This window comes from Xiphophorus couchianus, chromosome 1, assembly GCF_001444195.1.
Source record: "Xiphophorus couchianus chromosome 1, X_couchianus-1.0, whole genome shotgun sequence".
In the NCBI taxonomy this organism is placed as follows: Eukaryota; Metazoa; Chordata; class Actinopteri; order Cyprinodontiformes; family Poeciliidae; genus Xiphophorus; species Xiphophorus couchianus.
The window spans coordinates 12,998,222-13,021,486 of record NC_040228.1 but is presented as its reverse complement, the minus strand read 5'-3'; the positions used below and the strand labels follow the sequence as shown (position 1 = coordinate 13,021,486).

Sequence of the window (23,265 nt, the reverse complement as noted above, 5' to 3'; positions counted from 1 at the left end):
TTTTAGCAATATCTTTTAAAAATTTTACAATACACACTTTTTATTTTTGCAAATCAAGTTAAGGTTTCACATACCACAACTGTTTTTCCAAGGCTTTGTAATATTTGTAGAATAGTCCAGTGCAGCGTGGGCGGTTCTAGACAGGGATAACAGGGGCCAGGACCCCCGTAGAAAAGGTCCCGTTACCTGTACTGAAGAAATAAAGCTAAATCAAGTTCTTATGGTCTCTTATGGGACATAAATTGTAACTATTTGGTCCCTTGGAACAGTTAATTTTTTACAGCCACAGTTTTACTGTGATGCACTTTTTGCTTCTGCCATTTTAAGATAAAGTCACCGTTTTTGTTGGCTAGATCAGGTATTTATAACCTGCAGTTCTGGAGACAGAAGTAGCTCTTAGACTTAATATATTAAACAATGAACTATTACCCTGGTTTTGTTTCATTTGGGAAATTTGGTGTAAAACTGCCACTGTAGTTACAGTTTAATTAGTCCAAATATTGCATTTTTCATTCTTGTCTGATTTTAAGGCCCAAATGTCAGAAACGCATTAGAACCACTTGTTTTTTGTTGTTTTTTTAAGTGTTTTTAGTGTCGACAAATGCAGTTCATATTTTTTCAAAGCAAACTAAATGTTGGCATAAAAATGATCAAATGCAGTCTTAGCTTATTAAAAATATATCTCAAACAGCTCTTTCCATTTGGGCTTGTCAGGAGCTATAAACCAGGTGTTAAAGTCACCTGGTTTGTAACTGGTGGTTTAGTAGTCAAGGTACTATCACTGGTTTAGATTTTTAGCTACAGATGATAATTTGCAATCTAGGCTCATTAAAGAAATAAAGTGACCCCTTATTTTATCATTGATGGAAGGCTATAAATTAGATGTGAAATGTAATATTTCTAACTAAAACCAGTCAGTGTATCCTCAGGGCTTGAACAGTCTGAAGTATTTTACATTGTGAAGTAGAGATGATGAATTGCAACCTAGACTAAATAAAAGCAGAAGCCTTTTATTTAAGTACTGAAAGGAAATGACAAAATAGATACCAATAGGGTGGTTAGTGACTAACATTTAGTAATGTGTAGTGTTCTTAGTATGTAATTTAGCAGCAACAGAAGGCCTATAAGCAATAGCCTCACACTGTTTGATCACTATAAGTATTTTACATTTTGATATACAGATAGTTACTATCTAGATGGATTTTTAAGGTATGTGAAATGGCATCATATTTTATCACCAGTAGAAAGCTACTAAGCAGATGCTAACGTTAGCATCGGTAGTGGCTAGCTCCTAGCTCTTAGCAAGTTGTAGTTTATGTGTTTGTGTTGACATCAGGTGTGTCCAAATTCAGAGCCTTCACCATTTGAGGAACTCGGCAGCTGGTCAGCGTCAATCTTAAAACCGCTGCATAGTTGTGACATAATTGACTTTAAAACGCCCTAATAGGATCAAAGGTTTCCTATGCTCACTAACAAACTATGAATTTAACCCTTTAGTTTACTATGAATAATAAGCAATGAAACAAATGCTAACATATTCATCATTGGCGGCTAACACCTAACCAGTCACAGTTTTCCAGTGTTTGTTAATTTTCATGTAGAAATGATTAAGTGCAGTCAAGGCCTATTAGGAAACAGAAATAGTTTGTTAGCTTTGGGAAGCTAAAAACAGATGCTAACTTTGGTGTCGCTAGTGGCTAACGGTTAACTTGTTGAGGTTTTCCTGACGTACTTGCAGTCGATTGGTTCATCCCGTTTCTTTTTAACTTGTGTTTAGTGTTTTCAGTCAACCTGATTGTTTGTTTGTTGTTGTTATTGAATTCAATAGGTCTGGCTATTAGCAGATAGGGGAAATGTAAGAACTACTTTCTATCTTAAATATAGATAAAACTTTGCAAGGTGGTGTGTTCAGAAAATGCTGTGGCATTTTAATCTTAATTATAAAGCAAATGTTTAAATATTTTAGGCTTTATTATCACAAATTCTTTAATATTGATCCTCTTGATCTCTCTTTGTTGTGACTGGGTGGAGTTAGTGACGATCCAAATGGTAATATGCACTTTGACCTCTTAAATGGCTGGAGACGCTTTGTTACAGATTGCTCCATCTACTGGCTGATCAACTCCCCTGTCATCAGCGTGATGAATGGAAATTACCTGATGTCCCAAGAGGCTGATGCGACAGGCCTTTTTTGTTTTAGATGTCAGCAGAACACGTGTTGCTTCTAATCAGTCCTTTTAGCGTTTGATTGTTTAGACTGGTGCAGTTTTTGTTGAGTAGTAATTTAGTTGCACCCTAACACTGAGAGCGTGTTTGTGCTAATATCTGACTTCAAATGCAAGAGTTTTGCACCTCCTGGTTACACTGAGCTCTTCTCCTGTGCATGTCTGTATTTTCACCCCCCTGGGAAACGGTTGTGTTTTGCAGCTGGCTGTTTTTACTTCAGTAAATTTGGCCTTTGTTCCACACCAAAGCTGGATATGTAAACAATCTGCGGTTACATAACTCACTGTGCTGGAAAGTGAACTTCATTAGAGGCTCCGTGTCTGGTTTTACTTCCCACTCATTTTCCCTTCCATCATGTCCAGAAGCTTTTTCCTCCCAAATTGTGTCAGCCTTGCCTGCTTTTCCTCCCCTCTCAGGCTCGCAGCTAGTTTTACCTCCGTGTATGCTCACCCTAAGCTGTAAATCCATTTAAAGGAGCGGCGCAGGTTCCTGTTAAAGAGGCAGTTTTATTGATTTGTTGTTAGCAGACAGTTGTCTGTGTTTTCTCTGGTGGGTAAAGATCATGCGCCTGCTGATTTAGATGGGGCAGAAACGAGCTGAAATGAGCGCTGCGCCCACCAAGAGTCCACTTCAGGTTTTCCAGCCTGCCGCAAACCAGCGGCTCTCTTGCAGAAAGATCACATGTAAAGCCTTCCCCTTTGTAGTGGAGGAGCACAGAGTGACAAGCTATTTCTTTCTTGTTAAGAAAAAGAATCGCCGTGCTGTCGGAGACCTTGTGGATTTGTCCCCTGATTTATTTGTTTTCCCCTTCTTTTACCTGCGGCTGGACGCGGAGGTTCGCTCCCTGTGGACTTTTCCCCGCTTTTTGCCGGAGTTACTTGGTTGGAAACGGTTAGCTGAGATCACTGAGGAACGGGGCTTGCCTCTGGAGCAAGAAAGTAAATCTGTCGGTCGTCTGCTTCGCTGGTTGTGAATGTTTTCGGCCACCGTTTTTTCATGGCTCGCAGTCTGTGGCTCTTAAAGGAGAACGAATGCGTTTTAGGTAGTTTGGATTTCTGGTTTTGCTTCTGCTCTCGGTGAAGTGAGGCGGCATGTTCACGTTTGCTTTTTTTTTTTTTTTCCCTTCATTATTTCAGATTAGAGCCGATGTCATGAAGTGGCAACCGCTGTGTTGGTAACTTGATTTCTTCTGACTCCGACCGGATTATTTGTGTTGATTCTAAAATTAGTGACGTTTTCTTGATTTGTCAACTCCCAAGTTCAGGTTTTGACATTGAACTTTCCCTTTTGAGATTAACAGCCACGCACATTGTGAATGTTTCTATATCCAGCAGTGTTTGGATAACTGTGTTTTCACAGGACATGAAACGACTTGGTTAATCTCAGAGTCTCTCCCTGCCTTACTAGTCATTTCCTCCCTCGTTTTTTGCCCTGACATGGCTGTGTTTGCTCCGGAGTTTAAACGGAGCGACGGAGGTTTATCAAACACACATCAAACCTCTGCGACCACAGACTAGAGAAACGAAAAACCTTCTCTTTTTTTTCTTCCTTGTTGTTGTGGTACTCAGCAGTAACTTCTTGCAGCCGCAGTTTAGCTGACTTCACATATACTAACTTGTCTTTTTTTCTCTCTCTCTCTTTCTTTCTTCCTCTGTGAAAAATTGCAGAAGCGCTTCATTAAAGGGCTGAGACAGTTTGGCAAAAACTTCTTCAGGATCCGAAAAGAGCTGCTGCCCAACAAAGAAACGGTAAGATGTTTTTCTTTTGTTTGTTTTTGTTTTTTTGTGCAGCTTGAACTTTTCCAGAGTTTGCTCCTTTTAAATACAGATGCACAGAAAAACAAGGTGCGTTCTTGGGAACATCTTGAGGGGGATGTTTTGAGCACTGCCGCTTTCCAACTACAGGCCTTGTTTTGTAATTACTAAGACCTGCATTAACAGACTCCGTGGAACAGGAAACATAAAATTTTAAATCTGCTTCAAAGACTAGACATGATTGCTGCTTGTAAACTTGCAGCACACCATCGCCCGATTGTCCTGCATGTGTGCTGTAAACTGTAACAGTTTAGTGTCGACCTTTACAGCAGTTATCAGTTGTCTAATGCTTCCATTGTTTTATGGAATACTTGTGTGTCAAAGTTGCAAAAAAAGGGCTACAAGATCCTGAAACATGAATAAATGAGATTTTTTTTTAACTTTCCAAACACTTGAGGCTCAGTGGAGGCGGCCGTTTTATCCTGTCACTGCCAGCGCTTTTGATTTGTGGAGGCAGTTATTTAATCCTTCTCACACTCTGTAATTGTGTTATTTGCATGCCCTAGCAACATGGGGTGTTGCTGTTGCAATATTTCCCTCCGCTGCGTTTGAGTGAATGCAAACGTCCCTGCTGTAATTGTCGCTGAACAACTGTGTATGACCTCTGTCAAAGTGCAAAAAAAAAGCTCAAATCCCGGCCCAGGTAATGATTAACGACTGCTAACTTTTATTGACTGGAAATTGTAACAAAAGCAAAACACGGTTCTGACTTTGCTCCTGTTTGCTGAAATTTAATATTGATTACAAAGCAACCCACCGCCAACAAAATGCAAAGTTTCCGCTCTACTACAGGAGAAATTTAGAGCAGCATTCTGCATTTTCCTACAACAGAAAGCTTCACACCTTTGAGTTGGCTGCTGGATTACTCTCTCTGAGAAGCCTCGATTCAGAGAGCCTTGCAGACCTTGTTGTTTTGTGCGGCTGCTCCCGCTGGAAGTGTGTCGGCACAATGCTGACACAGACATCAAAGCGAAAAAACCTAAATTGTTTGTCATGCTTCTCATCTGCTTCATTTCCTCGTCTGCTGCAGGGCGGGGGTACAGCAGACCTCTCTGTCAAACACACAGACTTTCACACACTCAGGAACTCCTCGGTGCACAGTTCTGTGTCACAGTTTCTTTTCATTTCTGAAAACCGATTCAGACCTTTTGAAAAGATGACGTCTGATTTATTCATGGACCAGTTTCTAGTAAGAAGTTGTGCTTTGCATTCATGAGAATTTTTCTTTATATCGAAAATATTTCCAATCAGATTTGTATTTTTTTTTTGGGAGCAAGTGTATAAGCCTCCTTTCAGTCAGCTGACTGGCAGTGAGCAGCAACAGGTGGGGAAGGGGCAGCACTGTGTTGCAAAGAAAGCTTCAGTCATGATGGCGTTTTCGTTTTAACAACAATTTTGTGTTGAAGAATATTAGCAGCTCTGTGTCCTCAAGCCTGAATCCCATGAATGAGAAATTCTGGCGTGACGAGTTTGATCTAGCTGGCTAAAAGAGGCATCCTAGATCTTTTCAGGAGTTTACAAGGAGGATTGTGTTGTTTAAAAATACATCTAGGAGAGAAACTCCAACAAATGGAGCTTCTTTCAAGAGAAAATTACAGTTACGCAGCTGATTGCAGGCTTGCTACCTGAGCAGATAGCCTGCCTAGCTGACCAGCTTATATCAGCTTGTTGTACTTGCCGTTCTGGTTTTGCTTTATAAAACCAGAACGGCAAAAAGGGAAAATATTCTGCACAATACACACTTAAATATTACTAAATTTCTGGTCAAAATCTATTTAGCTTTTTTAAATCTCTAGTAATTTATGTAATATTACTCTAGAAGTAGTTTGATTACTTGTGTTAACATAAAATATATTGGTGAAATGTTCATTTGGTTATTCTGGCATAAAAGTCTTAAGCTGAATCCTTTTATTCTTTAATAGTCATTCCAGTTATTTTTAGTTTTATTTTTTAATATGTGGCTGGTTGATTGGCTATAAAGGCGGTATTAACGCAGTCGAACCTGGAGGGGGAGTTTACTTGGCAGGTAATAGACCGTACCTCTTGCCTGCCACCACAAAGCAGAGAGAGAGAGATTAATTTTCCTCCTGCATACGAAAAATAAACTGGCCTGTAAACACTTGAAGGGACGGCTGTCGTGACATGTGAAGAATGGATATAGCTTGTTTTAGATGCTAAAAATGCCTGGCTTGCTACATGGAGGATTTAAAACATTACATGATTCCAGTTATTGTGCGCCAATTCCTCAAGGAACGCTGCGTTTAATATCTGCCTGTCACTGCAGAAGGATGATATGGATTTCTGTTGGGCTGATCTCGTGTTTTTACTCATATTTTGTTTCATAAATAGAGCAGTATGTCTCACATGCCTGCTTACTCCTGCTCTAAATCCTGGCGCGTAGCGCGGAGCTTAAAGCCCTCGGGCGGATATCCAGGGCTACAGAGGTCCGGTACAGAGTGTCTGCCCCTCGCTGCTCCTCCTCGCTCGTATTAGACGCTCTGCCCCTGAAGCAGCACAGCTCGAACAGCCAGTGCCAGGGGTAAGCGCCCAGCTCTGTGTAAACACACCAGGCCTGACTAGCAGTGAGGAATGCCTTATATAAAGTCACAGCAAGGCCCAGCGGGGGGAAGTGGGTGTGCCGTCTGACCGTCTGCAGCTAGCTGTGCTGCCACCATTTCCTTCACTCCTGAGAGGACGTCATGGAGCACGCGCTCGCTGAGTCCACTGTTTGAACAGCTCAAATATGCTAAAATGGCAGATTAGAGATAAACTCTGCGGCTGTTATTTTTTTACTGGAGAGGTTTTCAGGAAAAATGTTGTTTTGGGTTGGAGGGAGGGAGGGGGGTCAACAGACTGTATTTGCTAAACAGAGCTGTATCAGCTTCAGCTCTGTTTGCAGTGCAGCTCAACACAGAAATGGACAGGCCAAAACTTCCAGAGATTAAAGAGGGGAAAAAAAACAACATCCTATAAATCATACGCACAAAAACATATAAATTAATTGTTATTTAGACTTTTAGGACACAAAAACGCATCTCTAACCTTACTACTTTATGACAGATAAAACAATTTTCAGTGCTCAGTCACTGGTTTCTTTTCATCTCACAGAAATTGGAAAGTTAAATACGCTTCAGTGAACAAAAATACTATTGCAATAACATCTCATGCTTGACTCTGTGCTCCCGAGAGATTTTAAACGGCATGAAAGCCCAAGTAATTTATTAACTTGATACACGCAGAAGTGTATTATAATGTTTATTTATAGACCGTAAACCTGATGAGCAAGAGAACAGAGAGCAACTATAATCTAATAAACCCAGTGAAGTAGCATAAAATGTTTACAAGCTTAGAGCAAAAGCTGTATGTTTGTATTTTTATCAACTAGTTCTTTTATATTATTATTTCTGCTGTGTGTGGTTGGTGCTGCTGAGGAAGGAGGACTCAACGTTGATGACCAATGTCTGCTCAAAGCAGGACGGTTGGAAAATATTTTCCATCCTGTTTATATATTCTATATTTTCTATATTTGGGTACTCAAAGGTAAATCAGAGCCAAGAGAAGGAGGTCAAAGCTTTACAAGAAACTAGAATCAGGAGTCAAACACAAACATTTGGATTAGTCCATTTGTTCGGTTTGTCACCCAGTGGCAGCAGGAGATGAACATTAGCTCCCCCACAAATTGAATCAACAAGACCTATCAAAACCGAGAGATGCAAGTTAGCGCTAGCTTGCTACTTAAATAAAATGCTTCCACAGCAGAAACAAATAAAATGTCCTCCAACTTAAAAGTTTTTGTTGGATATATGTTGTTAGTGTTTATTTGATATAAACCACAAACCCACACATATTTTAAGTAACGTGATGATAAATATTAAATCTGAAAGTTATTTAAACCAACGCATTTTCTTACTCTTACCATTGTTTTTTCTCTCTAGTTTTACAAAAATGCAAAATTATTAACCTAACATAATTATTTTTATTTTAAAGGGAGTAAAACTATAATAAATCTGTTAATTTTACAATGAAGGATTGTGTTTCTTGCTTTATCACCTACCAGGTTAAAAAAAACCCATAAATCTGTGCAAACCGGTAACTAGTAAAGCCACAATCAGATTAAAAGCAACTAAAAAGCCCTTTTGGTTCCTACAGCACAGGAAGGGGATTGAATTAGCATCCGCCAGTTTGTCTTTACATCTTTCAGCGTGGATTATTAGCATTCAGAAACGTTGGCATTATGGTTTTCAGGGCCATGAACAACCTCGTGTGTGCTTGTGATCTTTTTTTTTTTTTTTTTTTTTTTTTTTTTTACCTCATCCTGATTTTTAGCGCTCGGATCAACCAGAAGGTGACGTGCCGAGCCTCTCTCGTTTCCTCCTGTGCCTGTGTGTAAAAGCGGCGCTCTGTCCCCTCCAGCTGCTGTCATCTTCTAGACGGCCAACAGGAGAGCACTGCTCTCAACACAACCTCACAGCAGATGTTTGCCCTGGTACAATCTGTACAAACGTCAAATTGATTAAATTGCCTTGTCCTTAGCCCAGCAGTCCCAACCTCGGGGGGATAGGTGTGATTATAAATATTTAGGTTAAAACATTAATTAAAGCTGCTGCAAAATTACGGTGGCCTGGTGGGTTTGACAGCAGATGAGAGAACAGGATCGGTGTTTGGTAAATGGGTTAGCGTGTTTAGGTAGTAATATTGCTGCCAGCTGAGATAAACCCAACCAGCACATATTGATGTTCTTTTAAAAGGCGGCAGGCAGTTCGGCACAGCTGAATGTAGGCAGATTAATAGATGACGCTCGGTGTGTAATTGAGTCTTTGGTAGGCTACGTGTTGTGTGGGTTCTGCAGACTGGCTTATCAGCAGAACACACCGGACTGAGCTGCCAGTGCAAAGGCGCTGTTGCCTTCCACTCTGCTTTCACTGGGAAAAGAGCTTACAGCAGGAAAAACACGAGTGCTGATTCTTCATCCTGTGCATCCCTGACCTGTGAAAGCCGAGCTCATCCAGTCGCCCCGTTACAGAAAGGCGCTGCGCAGCTCGGCCGTCGCAGGGCTGCATGTGGAAACTGCTTAACCAGTTTCCACATGCAGAGATCCTCCTCCATGCTCGACCTCATCGCTTTGCTTTATTTAGACATTTTAATGACTAAACGCTGTTTGTGTTTGATTCTATAGATAATTAGCCTCTAAATATTAAGAATTTCTTTAAAAATAATTCTTTATTGCCAAGAATTAAAGACAATTTAAAGAGCAGTTAAACAATTTTGCAAAGGTTAACCCAAAGCCGCCACATTTTATAATGTGTTTATAATTTTTTGTTGATTCAACAAGTTTGTGTGCTAAGTTAAATTATTAAAATTGAAAATTCCAATCCAATTTGTAAGAGTTAAATTGTTAACATGTATGGGACATCTGTACAGTAAGGTTCCTCTTGTAAATAACTGAAAAATAGCTTGGATACTTTGAGAAAGAGAAAACTGACCTGGTTCCTGCCAAATAGTGAGATGAGTCTGTATACATATTTCATATAAATAAAAATAAGTGAACATATTCCAGTAAGTCTATAATGTTAATGTTTTTCTCCTTTATTTAAAATCTAGAGCCCCAAATGACTACTAGTTTATCCTGATATTAAGTGCCTCAAGCCAGAATTGGCTTTGAATAAGCTTTGAATTGTATAGAAAACTAAATAATCACAAGATTATCCTCCATTATTTTTTCATTTATCTAATGAAGAAAAGTGCCTCAAAGTACATGCTGCTGGTTGGTGCTTTCATATACCAACAGTGGTAGTAAAGTCTTTAGTGTTAATCTATTTTTTTTGGTTTCCATCTGCGACATATTGAAACATTTTTCACATAGGAGTTACATACACATTTTCAGCTTCCCTTAATAGAATCTGTTTGATTGCCAGGTAAAATTTCACATCTTATTGTTGGTTTTTTGGGGCTTTAATTAAATACAGGTAACCTAATGTTTTTTTTACTTATTTGACTTTATTTTCTTAAGATTAACAGAAATCAAGGTTTGGGCATAAAAAGGGAATAACTGAACTCTTTGTTGTAGTCAAAACTGAGAAAACCTGTTCATCTTTTTCGTTTTTGTGCGTTGTCCTAAGGATAAACAAAAACCAGAATCAGCAGGTTAGACGTTTAGAGAACCAGACATTGGTGTAAGCCATGAAAAGGCTGATCGGTTTCTCTCCACTAAAATGTTTCTGTAATGGCCTCGGAGTTAAATTCTTGCCTCCTCAACTCTGTAAGCACGCAGCACGGTTCCTCCTACATTAGCAGTCAGCTCAAAGGTGATGGAAGTCAGCGCGCCCGCCAAACGAAACGCTGTACGGCTGTTGAGGAATTCAAGGTCCATGGGTCAAGCGCATATATAATAAACCGCGGTTTGATTTAGTTTAGAAATACTTCCCCCTAACCTGCCTGAAATGAATCAGGAAGCAATCTGCCCTCCTCCGTGTGAAGGCTGAGGAGGAAACGGGAGGAGCTCCGCTTCACGCTGCTCTAATGGATGTTTACACAACTCACCGTCATCCAGCAGAGCCCAGAAACGACATCCCAGTGCTCTCCATTCCCTCATACCGCCTGAAATATTTATCACGCATTTTTACTTGCTGAATTAGCCTCAGTAAGTAAAACCGCTCGGTTTCGGCCTTGATCGTCTATTGTAATCCACTGCTGGCTCGTTCCTCCTTCTTGTCTCTTCCCGGCTTCGGACTCGGCAACTCCCCCTCGTCGCCTCTTCCCCCAAACACTTCTCCTTTCCCTGCCAGCAACAGCCTTAACCGTTTGGCTTCATGTCAAAGCAGGGGCCTTTTGTGGCTCTGTCACAAATCTGCCAGGAAAAACAGAAACCATCTGTCCGGGCCTGGGCCTGAGCGCGGATGAGGGTGTAAACACACGAGTTTAGCCCTCGCCCTCTGCCCTGCCAACGCATACTGGACCACCTAGACCAGCAGCGCAGGATCACGGACTCCAGCTCCTCCACAAGTCCTACCAGCAATTAGGCTGCAGCCGAAATTACTGCAATGGTTAATTATATTTTGTTTCTAAATCATCCATTATAACTTGTTGACCTCAGTTTCTGCATCACGACACATATCGTAATGCTAGTTGTTAAAAGCTGTTTTGTGCATTTATAATAAACTTAGTCTGTATGTTTCATCTATAAAACATGTTTTTTATCTATAAAACATGTTTGCACCCTTACAAGGACAAATATTTGACATTAAAAAAAAAATCCTAATGTTTAATCAAGGAAGGTAGTTTTGGTTCATGTGGTTTATTGACGACGGCTCCTGATATGTTTTATATCGATTATAGCCGCAGCACATGGCTAATTAGCATATCAGTACATCTGTGCATTACTGAAGCCATTTCAGAGCTGCTGCGTCTAGATTAATTATGTCAGCTGTCATAGATGGCAGCACATGAATTCAACATGTGTTAACTCGTCAGGAATATAAAACCAGTGAAATATGGTCCAACTGGTGGAGACTGAGACACAATGGCAGGTTTTTGTTTTACTGCAAATCCCAGGGTTTAAATCTGTGTTTTATGGAACAAAACGGCACCATTTAATGCCTGTACACAACAATTATTCAGAGTTACTGTTTGAATAAATAATTAGAGCTGTTTGGCGCTCTGTTTTGCCTGTTACTCTGACCAATGACTTGAATTTTGTATAGACAACAAAGAAAAATCTATATGTGAAAATCCTTAATTTGAAGAATGTGTTGAGAAATATATTACGAGAAGTCAGAAATTGATTCCTGGTAGAGTTGTGGAGTACCTGAAAGAAAATGTCTGATGTATTAGAATACAAATACTGAAATATCAGATGTTTTGTGTATCTGTTCTGTTACATACTATTACATTTTCAGCCTCTACCTCTCATGGAACGTGCTAAAGCTCTTTTGGAAATCTGTGCTGTTGCCACTGAGAGGGACGGGAAATGTCCGGGTCGGCAAGTTGAAAGATAGCAGCTGACCGAGTGCAACAAGAGAGGCGTGTGAGCTGCAGAGATTCACTTTTAAGCCAGCAGGTCCATTAGGAAGAATGAATAATTGTTTCTAAGTTTTAAATGAAAGTAGTTCATGTTCAAAATGTTTTAGAAAAAGCCATAGATGGCCTCCCTGAATTCAAGAAAACATTTTCCTCGCTAAAATAATGTATAATTTGAAAGCCCAGACCTGCTTCCTGGCCATCCCAGAACTTTGATAAAATGTTTTAGCACATGGTCTCCAACTTTAAATCTATTTCACACTCTTGTATTTGTGTGCAGCTTCCTATTTTAAGTGGCAATAACTGCCCTGGAAGCTCTGAGTGTCGTGATAAGAGGGGTAAGCCCTTTGCTTGTCGGATAATCCAGCAGCCAGAAAGCTCCTGCCGATGGAAGCGGTCTAAAAGGCCTTATAATGCTGAGCTTATGTTGTCACTATCTCATGTTCTGCAGAACAGCAACAGCAAGGTCTGTGCCGTTGTACAGCGACTCGGCAGAGTCTGAGAAAATTATTAAGCGAAAGCCACGACCTGTCGAGGTTTTGCTCAAATACCTTCATAATTTTGGTTAGTAGATTCACGTGAATGTAGTTTATGGAGTTTTCAGCTTTTTTGGTATTAATTTCACTTTTAAGCGCCTAACTGGCAGCCCAGACGTCCGATCACGGGGGTAGAAACAGAAGGTAATGAAAGTTAAAGTGCTGCCTACGGCAGCATGACAAAGTGTCTTTGATGGAGAAAAGCACACAGTCGGCGTGAGAGACGCGACTGAAGCTTCAGAGGGCCTAAATTTGACATGCAGGCAGCCTGAGAGGTAATCTGTCTGTCTCCCTTTGACACTAATTTACAGCGCAAAGCTTCCCTCAGCTGCAGTAATGTTGTGTTCATCTTCAGCTGCTTTTATCTCGCATATTGTAGAACTTGGCTGCATGTTGAACCTGTTATGTCTCACGATCAATATCCTTTGTTTACAATGACTCATTGAAAGTGGTTGTTTTAGAACCGCACAGAGAGGATTATCTTTCTGGCTTTTACTCCACTTTAGCCGTCCTTCCTCATCAAAACCGGCTCTCGGTTGCTTAAATTCATCAAGACGTTATTAATCCGCCTCCTTTGTAGCTCTGTTTTCATTTCCATCCGGCTGCAGCGGCTCATCAGTGCACCTGTTAATTCTCGTTCAAAAGCCTGAGTTAATGTTTTCATTAGGCTCGCCCTAATGTAATGGTACTTGACACAGTGCAAGTGATGGAGAGGCAGGGTGACCTTTCTCTGTGTCTGCCAAGCCGGTGCTGAGGCCGTGTGGTTGTCAGCCCGCAGCGAGGAGGCAGCGGAGCACCGCTGAGAACAGTCATTAAGCACAGAGCAAAGCCAGCGCACGGCACCGCTCCACACTTTTGATCTGCACATTTCAATTAGATTTCACATCAGGACGCCTGCTTTCCCTCAGTTCGCACCTGCGGCCTGCCTTTCCAGCTGGCCCCAGCCAGGTTGAGGAGGGAGGCGCACAGGAAATGACCGGCGCGCCCCGTAACCGCCTGAAATGGATGCACAAACAGCACGGCTTTCAGGAAGCGGACAAGAATTATCGTTAGCTTCCTGCTTTTATGGAGTGAGAGAAGGAAATCCATGTTGTTTTGAGTTGGCTGTTCATTTTATTTATCCAAGACAGCTTCTTTTTATTCATGCAAATTTTGCGAGTGGAATTGGCCCAACTTTTCAAGATGGCCTCCCCTTCAGCTGGTTTCGTACACAAGCTAATGTGGAATTTGATCCAACTATTGAGACAGAACCTCGAAGATGGACAAATATTTGTGTTTCCAGGCCTTATTCCTTATCCAATTTTCTGAAAGTTTAATCCGTTTCTTCAGCCACTTGTCCATCCATCTGTCATTGTCAGTCTGTCCATCCATCTGTCTATCGATTTATTTGTTATCCTTGCGTTTGTCCACAACCGTCCCTCCATCTGTCCATTATTCAGCAATACGTACATACATCATTTTGTTCATCATGTGTCCAGGCATTCAACCAGTTATTTATTAAAACATGTGGTTGTCCATCCATCCTAAGCATCCGTCCGTCCAACCATCCAGTGGCATCTTTGTAGATTTCAAATTCATAGTCCTTCTTAGGCCTGTCAAGATATCAAATTTTGCTGAACAATAAATTGCCCCAGAAGTTATTTTGATAAAGGATGATATTGGTGTTTTGACACCATTTCCAAGTGATGTAGTGGTAGAGGCCTAATAATGCAAACACACACTCTCAAAGATCAATAATTTCACATTGGAACTGGAAGACATTTTAAATATCCAAAATAAATAAACAAAATAAAAAAAAGACAAATAAAATGTATACTAAAGACTCTGGAAACAAAATTGCTTTTCACAAAAGGGGCTAGTAGAGACCAATGCACTACACTGAAGCCTTTTTCATCAAGTCTTTGGTAGAGAAAGAGAGACATGAGAATAACAATCTTCCAAATGGAAATTATCAACCCCGTTTTAATTTATCATGCTATTAATTGATTGATTAATTTATTGTTTATTGCACCAGCCTTAGTCCTGCCACTGTTAAAATATCTGCTAGAGCATCTTTATTTGTCATCAGCATAGAGAACCAGACTGGAGTTTAGTAAAGATGTGAAGAAAACTCTTCCATGTGTTTTGCAGCACCTTGATTTCCTCTGAAATTCTAGCAGGTTCCGCTAGAGCCCAACACTCTTCAGTAAATACTTTCCAGTGCTGCTTTGCCTGATAAAATGGGAGTCCCTACTGTTTCTGGTAGATATGAATTTCCCCTAAGAACCACATGAAGAGAGATCTCATTAACTGGCCTAAATCCCACTGAGTTTCCCACAACTACCAATCAAAGCAGCAATTCAGTAAAACCAAGCTTGCTCTTTAATGTTGAACCTAAATGACTTGTTGAAATAAAAAAGCTTCTTTCTTGTATTTTAACAGCCAACAGCTACAAGCCTCAAGCAGACTTCTTTGACGATAAGAAATTAAAGCAACTGCAGACCTTTTGTTTCCTTTTAGTCCAACATGCAATGCTTTTGAACAGCTGGCTTTGTGTCAGTTAAATACTTTTATAAACATAAATTTTTACCAAATTGGTTTTCCCACCTTTTTGTTTTTGGCACATTTTTACAGACGACGTGGCGCTACTGCTGAAAAGCTGTTAATGCATTTCAGAGAGCAACGGGCTGACTAATTTATGTCAAGTTTTGCAGCTGAAGCGGGAAGGAAAACAGTCAATAGCCATTAAACCTGGGGAGCTTTGTCGAACAGCAGTTTAACAGACCGCCGCCTGTAGATGGCTGCCCTGTGGGCTTTAAAGATTACAGGTGACTTACTGCTCACTAAACAATCACATACCATGACTTCATGAATTTGCCATCCTGATATTCCACTAGTTAGTTTATGGTTGGTAAGAAAGGTTGTTTTAACTACTTCACTCAGCACTTTCCAAAGCTTTGTTATGCGTTATTGCGATATTGCAAAACAGATGTTAATATGCAGCAAAGTGCTTTCTGATCCATGATTGCATGTGTAAATGTTTCAGTCGGGTATTGATTTCCTGGCGGCCTTTTGTGCGTGGGATTTATCCACCCGGCTCGCTGGCAAGTGCACCCCACCGAATGTTTGATTAAAGTTCAATTGACTCTTCCAGCGAAGGGGCGAGGAGCCATTTCACTCCCTATTTGTAGCGCCAAAGCGCTGCCTGACATGTTCTTTTGTTCCCATTCAACCTCCTGCCACCCAGGCAGCCACCAAAGCACTGATCCTAATATCCCCGCATTCAGCGAGCCTCCTTGCTTAATCCAGGGACAGACAGGGCTGCAGCACAAACATGCCTCAGGCACCTACAAATCCCGACATGGACTGACCTGCGCCGCAGCCCTTCGCTCCCAAACGCTGTATTTACTCCAGTTTTAGTTAACGCAGATTCTTTAGCAAGTCGACTCAAAACGTTTTTGATCCAGACACCTTTATGCAGCCAAAACACACAATGCCTGAGCGACTCTTTTGATGGTGTTAACTGCTCTCTTTCAGGGGGACTTGATTACTTTCTACTATTATTGGAAGAAGACACCGGAGGCAGCCAGCTGCCGAGCCCACAGGAGACACCGCCGCCAGCCTGTCTTCCGCCGCATCAAAACACGAACTGCTTCAACTCCTGTCAACACCCCCTCACGCCCACCCTCAAGCGAGTTCTGTGCGTATACACACCCCAGTTACTCTCCCTCGCAAAAGTATTCACACCCCCTTGAAATCTTGTTTGTTTGTCAGGTCACAGCCACAGTCTTCAAGATATTTCAATAGGATTTTATGTGACAGGCAAAGTGCAAAAGGGTGGACCAAAGTGGAAGGAAGAGAATTATTTTCCACAACTAAGAATCTGAGTTTATGTTCAGATTCTTATTTTACTCTTAACCCTTTACTAACGCATAAATAAAATTTTAAGCCGATTGCCTTCATGAGTCACCAATTAGTAAACAGAGCTAACCCGTGTAATTTATTATCAGTATAAATCAGAACTCTGCCCTATCATAATAAAAAAAAAATGAAAATGGTATGAAACGACTGCAAACCTGTCAAGACATGGCTGCCCACCTAAAGTGACAAGTCAGGAGGTGGAGAAATAATCAGAGTAGCAGTCAGGACGCACTTTATATAAAAAAAAAAATTTATTGCTTATTTGGTACAGACAAGAAATGTTTATCAACACGATCTTATACCTTCATCATAGTTTTTATAGCCAAGGCTAATAAACAACAACCTCCATAGAAGAATAGTTAACAGGTGATTTAAATGAAAGGTTGAGGTCAACAGTAAATACAATAAAATGATCAAAAAGAGATATAGAACAATGTATTTAAAACTACTAAATCGAAGCAATTACAACTTTAAAACTCTAGAGGAAGTGCAGAGATTTACAGCTTGGGTGGAAGAATATGTTGAAACTATTAGTAAAGTTTAGCAGAGTAAATATATTCCTAAAAGTATTTTTAGGAATATATTTATATAATATGTATTATATAATATATATTTATAGATGTTACTGAGTAAATGTAACAAGTTAATGCCCAACTCTGATGGTGGCACAGTCCAGCTGTGGGGAAGCTGTTGGTTTAGCAGTAACAGGCGTGTTGTGGTTTTTATATCTAACTATATTCCTGTGTTGTGATTAGTTTAGACTTAAACTAATCACTAAATTCACCTGAGAATCTTTGTAAAGAATCTATGAAAATTACTATTCACTGATGCCGCCAAGCAATCTGGAACTCTTACAAGGAAGAACGGCAAAATATTCCAGTCTGTAAACATGCAAAGCTTGTAGAGACAAACCCCAAACGACTTGCAGCTGAAATGGCAACTAGAGGTGGATCTACATGGTAAATGCAAACGTACACCACAGCATCCTCTTCCTTTCACTTCACGATTATGCCCTACTTGTTGTTTCTGTGTTGCATAAACCAACAGTTGTGTACGCTGAAGTATTGTGGTTGTCGAGGCATGTGAATACTTTTGAATGTGGCAGATTACATTGAGACGAACGCGTATCCTGGATCTTCCGGTGTGAAAATGTGATGCATTTGTCTCTCTTCCAGTGGACCTGAGCTCCGCCAGCGAAGATGACTTTGACAGTGAAGACAGCGAACAGGAGCTGAAGGGCTACGCCTGCCGCCACTGCTTCACCACCAGTAAGCAAACCACATGAAACCACTTCAGCACACTGCTCATCATTTGGACTCGGTTTGCTATTCCTGCTCTGTCCCGGGATCCGTGTGATCCCACCCCAACACAGAGCCGTGTGACAGATGGGCATCAGAGGATGTCAGGACTAATTTGATCAAATCAGACATGAGCCCACAGCTCGTTCACTCTCTCCACCTCATTATCCTTCCCTCTCTTTTTTTCCACACAGCTGGCTCCCAGAACCGGGCTGCCAGCTGAACAGTCTAAGGTTGCCATCACACGGGTGGCTAATACGTCTCGCCTCACCTTGTTAACACAGAATAATAAATCACTGACAATTTAGGTGCAGGCTATAGCACTGGAAATGTAAAGTCAGACGTTGCTCAAGGCGCTTCCTTGTGTTCTGTAGTTGTCTGTTTATTGCGGTGTGTTGTTTATTCCTTTCGCGTCTCCCCCCTCCCCATGAGAGTGTCTTATTTCACAACTGTAAATGGGTTTCCTCAGCCTCCAAGGACTGGCACCACGGGGGCCGGGAGAACATCTTGCTGTGCACCGACTGCCGCATCCACTTCAAGAAGTACGGGGAGCTGCCCCCCATCGAGAAGCCCGTGGACCCGCCACCATTTATGTTCAAACCCGTCAAAGAGGAAGAGGATGGCCTCGGCGGGAAGCATAGCATGAGGACTCGACGGAACCGAGGCTCGGTGCGCCAACACTCGCTCCCCACACTCATCCACCTATTCTCACCTTCACAAAACAAATCTTCTGACTGTTTCCCTGGAGAAATGAGCAGCTAGACTACAAGACCTGTTGACAATAAATAAATAGTACAGGAAAATAGCTTTTTATTATATTCAGAGTTCTGTGCATTCTGGAAATGTATGGGCATTAATTTGGAGGGGACTTATTATGCAAAATTCACTTTTTGCCCATTTATGTACTTTAGCTGATTGTAAAAGCAGCCCAAGTGCTTAAAAAACAATCCAGCTGATTTTGACAATAAGTTTATGCTTTTTTGGTGTCTGGAAAATCAGGTGTTATAGAAACCTCTGTTGTTGAATCACAAACGACAGGCACTGTGCTGTTACCTAGCAACACCTGCCGAGCCCCGCCCATCACCTAGCAACCACTTTTACCATTGTTTTCTCTGTACAATGGCTGCTAGAAAAGAACAGTTTTGATGATGACTTACCATCCAGAAACCACTTGCTGCATTCTTGTTGGTTGCACAGGAGGCTCCACTTCTGCTTTTCAAAGATGTACAGTTATATAACTGTGCATCTGTTTGCAGCCATTTTCAAGTGTAAACAGCTAACGGCATTTTAATTTGAAGTGAAAAATGTAATGAACATGTTTTGTATAGCCCATAGCCTAACCTGTTCAAGGAATTATAATAGGTCAATATAAAAAATAATGCAAGCTTGGGCAATTTTTTGTATTTTCAGACTTCATTCCATTTTCCACTGTCTGAGAGTTGTAATTTTCTACCCATTCATGCATACGTCATTCTTTTATTCATTCAGCCTTACAGTCTTGGGGTTTTACAGGTCATTTCTATGTAGAAATTTACACAAATCTGTATGTTGCTAGTGAACTATAATGTTTATCTTGGCTAGTGAGTCTGAAGTGATTTTGAGTTTGGGACATAAAAATCTGTAAGAAGTCAACTTTTAATGTCGTTTTACGTGGAGGCCTAACACCCTTTGTCTCGACTCTGATCACAGATGTCAACGCTACGCAGTGGTCGTAAGAAGCAGACAGTCAGTCCTGATGGCCGAGCCTCGCCTACCAACGAGGATCTGCGCTCCAGCGGCCGCACTTCGCCGAGCGCAGCAAGTACTGACAGCACCGACAGCAAGACAGACTCCATGAAAAAGACAAGCAAGGTAAACATCACATAAATGCATCAAAAAGCATTTTTGCTCTGCAACTGTGTCCGCTAATGGCGCCGCTGCTTTGCAGAAGATTAAAGAGGAAGCGCCGTCACCTATTAAGAGTGCCAAACGGCAACGAGAGAAGGGAGCTTCGGACACAGAGGAACCTGAAAGGGCCAAAAAGTCCAAGACACAGGTGAGTCTGGGTTTGTGTTGTTCTAAGTCTGGTGCTGTAGCGGTTAGCTTGTTTTTTTTTTTAATTTTGTCTTAATTGATTCCTATTTTACAAAACTTTTAGTCACAACATCATAAACCATACACATGTGCATCATGATAAATAAGAATTAAATAGTAAGAAATACAAAGAAATATAAAAAAATACACAAAATTAAAACTTGATCTAAAATAATGATAACGTGTATCTATTACAGGAGTGGATTTATCAAGCCTGTTCTCTAAAAATAAAATGGGATCTGAGTTTCACATCAGAGCTTTGCCGCCATAAATTCTGTTGTTCGATCTTCCATATTTGTTTCTTTTTGAAGCTTCTTGAGGTTTCTTATGATGAGCTTCATCCGATGCTCCTCTGTGTCTCACAGGAGCTCACCCGGCCGGATTCGCCCTCTGAATGTGACGGGGAGGGAGAAGGGGAGGGCGAGAGCTCCGATGGGCGGAGCATCAACGAGGAGCTCAGCAGCGATCCGAAAGACATTGACCAGGACAACCGGAGCTCCTCCCCCAGCATCCCCAGTCCCCGTGACAATGAGAGTGACTCGGACTCCTCAGCCCAGCAGCAGCAGCAGCTCCTGCAGAGCCAGCATCCGCCGGTCATCCAGTGTCAACCGGGCTCCTCAGTCGCCTCCTCAGCACCTGTTCCTCCCACCGCCTCAGCCCCCTCTCTGCCTCCGCAGGTGGCGCCTACTGCCGCCTCCACCTCTCTACCTCCTCAGCCGCTGCCCCAGACCAACCCGATGTCTCTCATCCAGGCCGGGGCGTCGCTTCACCCTCAGAGGCTACCTTCTCCTCATTCGCCTCTGACTCAGGCTCCGCCCCCTGGCCCGCCTCCGTCATTATCCAGCCCCCATCATGGCCCCATGCCACATCCACTACAGCCAGGACCTCCACTTCTGCCTCATCCTCACGCCATGACCCCTCAGGGATTCCCTGTGGCTGCCTCTCAGGTCCCGCCCCCACCCATTTCTGGCCAATCACAGCAGAGGTCTCACAGTCCTCAGCCTTCCTCTCAGAGCGGAGGCCAGCCTCCCAGAGAGCAACCTCTGCCCCCTGCACCCATGCCCATGCCTCACATCAAGCCGCCTCCCACTACCCCCATCCCCCAGATGCCCACCCCACAGTCTCACAAACACCCCCCTCACGGCTCTGTCCCTCCGTTCCCTCAGATGCCTTCAAACCTGCCCCCTCCTCCTGCCCTGAAGCCCCTCAGCTCTTTATCCAACCACCACCCTCCATCAGCACACCCCCCGCCCCTCCAGCTGATGTCTGGGGGGCAGCAGCTCCAGCCTCCACCAGCCCAGCCTCCGGTTCTCACCCAGTCCCAGAGTCTTCCGCCGTCGGCCAGCCACCAGCCTCCCCCGCCGCCGCCTCTGCCCCCTCCGTCAGCGGCTTCACATCCCGGCGGGGCGCCACAACAGCCCCCGTTCTCCTCACATCCTTTCAGCACAGCTCTACCTCCAAGCGGCCCACCACCTTCCTCATCGAATTCTATGCCTGGCTTACAGCCGCCCTCTTCTTCTTCCGCCCCGACCTCTTCCATCTCCATGCCACTCCCTGCCTCGGTCAGCTGCGCTCCGCCCTCCCAGGCGGTCCCGCCTGTACACATCAAAGAGGAGCCGCCGGATGAGTCTGAGGAGCCAGAGAGCCCGCCTCCCCCGCAGAGAAGCCCCTCCCCAGAGCCCACTGTTGTCAATACGCCCAGCCACGCCAGCCAGTCAGCACGGTACGTTTGGAGGAATGAGAATGGTGTTCATTTCATACCTCTGCAGTTATTGTTGTTTCATGTCGGCAGTGATTTGTTTGATACCACTTCGACAACCAAAAATTAGCTTCAGGCCGGTATGATAAAGGGAGGTATTACGTAAAATCGACTTTTTTCTGCTTTATCACCTGTTATAACATTATTCTAACACCAAAATCTTACATGGAGTGTTTATTTGGTTCATTCATGCATGTTTGAGAAATCCTTGAATCTCCATAGCAACCATTGGGGTGCCTCACAAAGCGCCGCCTATTTATCTAAAGCTAAAGCTCCTTCTCCAGCCGAGCTCCTGCAGACTAGTGGCAGCAGCAATTAGCAAACTCCTGGAGGATCATTGTTGTAATTAAATGCTGAAGGCAGAGGATCTGAAAGAGCCGGAGCGTCTTAAAGAGACAGGCGCTCAATTTCAAGGCTTCAAATTACAAAGTCAGAATTTCTTTTGTTATGTTAGGTATATAAAGCCTTAGCAAACTCCTGAAAAACAACTGAAGGTATTGTAATTACTTTATTGAGCTATAAAATGGCACTATGTGCCTAGAAAATATATGTGTAAGAGCAGAGATGTGTCTATTGTCTATTGTCTGGAATACGTTGGCTGTTTTAAAAACCTAAACTAATAAACACTCACGTGCCATGACACCAGTAGCCATCCCATGCATGCTAACTAGTATAACTGGAGGTTTCTCAAGAGTGATCTAATGAAACTCAACCGGCTCAAATGGAGATCAGAATTGATATAAATTAAGATCTAATATAATCATCAGGAAAAATTGCACATTTATATGAAATTATACTGGGGATTTTTATGACTATTTTCCTCTCATTATTCTTGAAAATACTTTAGTGGAAAGAAATGTTAAATTGTTTAGGGAATTCATGACTCTATGAAATGAACTGGTTAATTGACTCGGAGCTGCAGAGGAAGAAAACAACCTACAAACCTGAGCTCCACAATAGAATCACAATCAAAATGTACAATATCAGAACTGCAGAGGCTGCTGGGAGAGGCCAGTCACTTTCAATCCCATTTATGCTTTGCTTGTCCACCATATATTTGACTTGTCAGATGAAGTTTAACTGCCCTTGATTCCTAAAGCTGACAGATTATAGTGACCCAAATCCTAAAACCGATGCAGAGCTTTGGAGACATCACGATGATGAGAGAGCAGCGTGAGGAAATGTGGGTTAATCTTTACAGTTAAAATACAGCACATGTGTGTTTAGTCAATATGGTGCAGCCAGTACATAAGCTAATATTTACCTATGTGGTTACAGGTTTGCTTTGCTCCAAAATCAAAAATGCTTGCTCGGCGTTTTGAGGCAGCAGATTGGATGTGGTCAGCAGAACGTCGGTCCAAGGCCGCAATTAGCCCGTAGGTGGCAGATAGTTTAGAATTACAGAGGATGGAGCTGGGGCAGATTAATTACAGAGAGACGTGAGCAAACCTCGGGCTTCTGAATATGACTGTCTGTGGTTGTCTTGTGCTTAAGTGACTCTCAGGCTGCCAATGAATAGCAATGAGGATTTTAATTCAGAGTCAGCGTAGCAGCAAAAGTGGCCGCAGTGGGAGTTTATTTCCTCGTTGAATAATGGACTGTTGTAATGCACGACAGGGCATTAGAGTCACATTCAGAGTGTA

The 23,265-nt window shown here is 42.3% G+C and overlaps 1 protein-coding gene across 4 annotated transcripts in view; it reads left to right on the top strand.

Annotated features, from left to right (window-relative positions):
• rerea (arginine-glutamic acid dipeptide (RE) repeats a) overlaps positions 1–23,265 on the top strand; it is a 177,792-nt gene that overhangs the window by 147,499 nt on the left and 7,028 nt on the right. For all 4 annotated transcript variants that reach the window (XM_028018163.1, XM_028018172.1, XM_028018154.1 and 1 more), the window contains 7 exons: positions 3,894–3,974; positions 16,109–16,271; positions 17,668–17,760; positions 18,260–18,459; positions 19,480–19,641; positions 19,718–19,825; positions 20,229–21,586. In XM_028018163.1, coding sequence (XP_027873964.1) covers positions 3,894–3,974; positions 16,109–16,271; positions 17,668–17,760; positions 18,260–18,459; positions 19,480–19,641; positions 19,718–19,825; positions 20,229–21,586 — 2,165 coding nt within the window. The remainder of the gene's footprint in view (positions 1–3,893; positions 3,975–16,108; positions 16,272–17,667; positions 17,761–18,259; positions 18,460–19,479; positions 19,642–19,717; positions 19,826–20,228; positions 21,587–23,265) is intronic.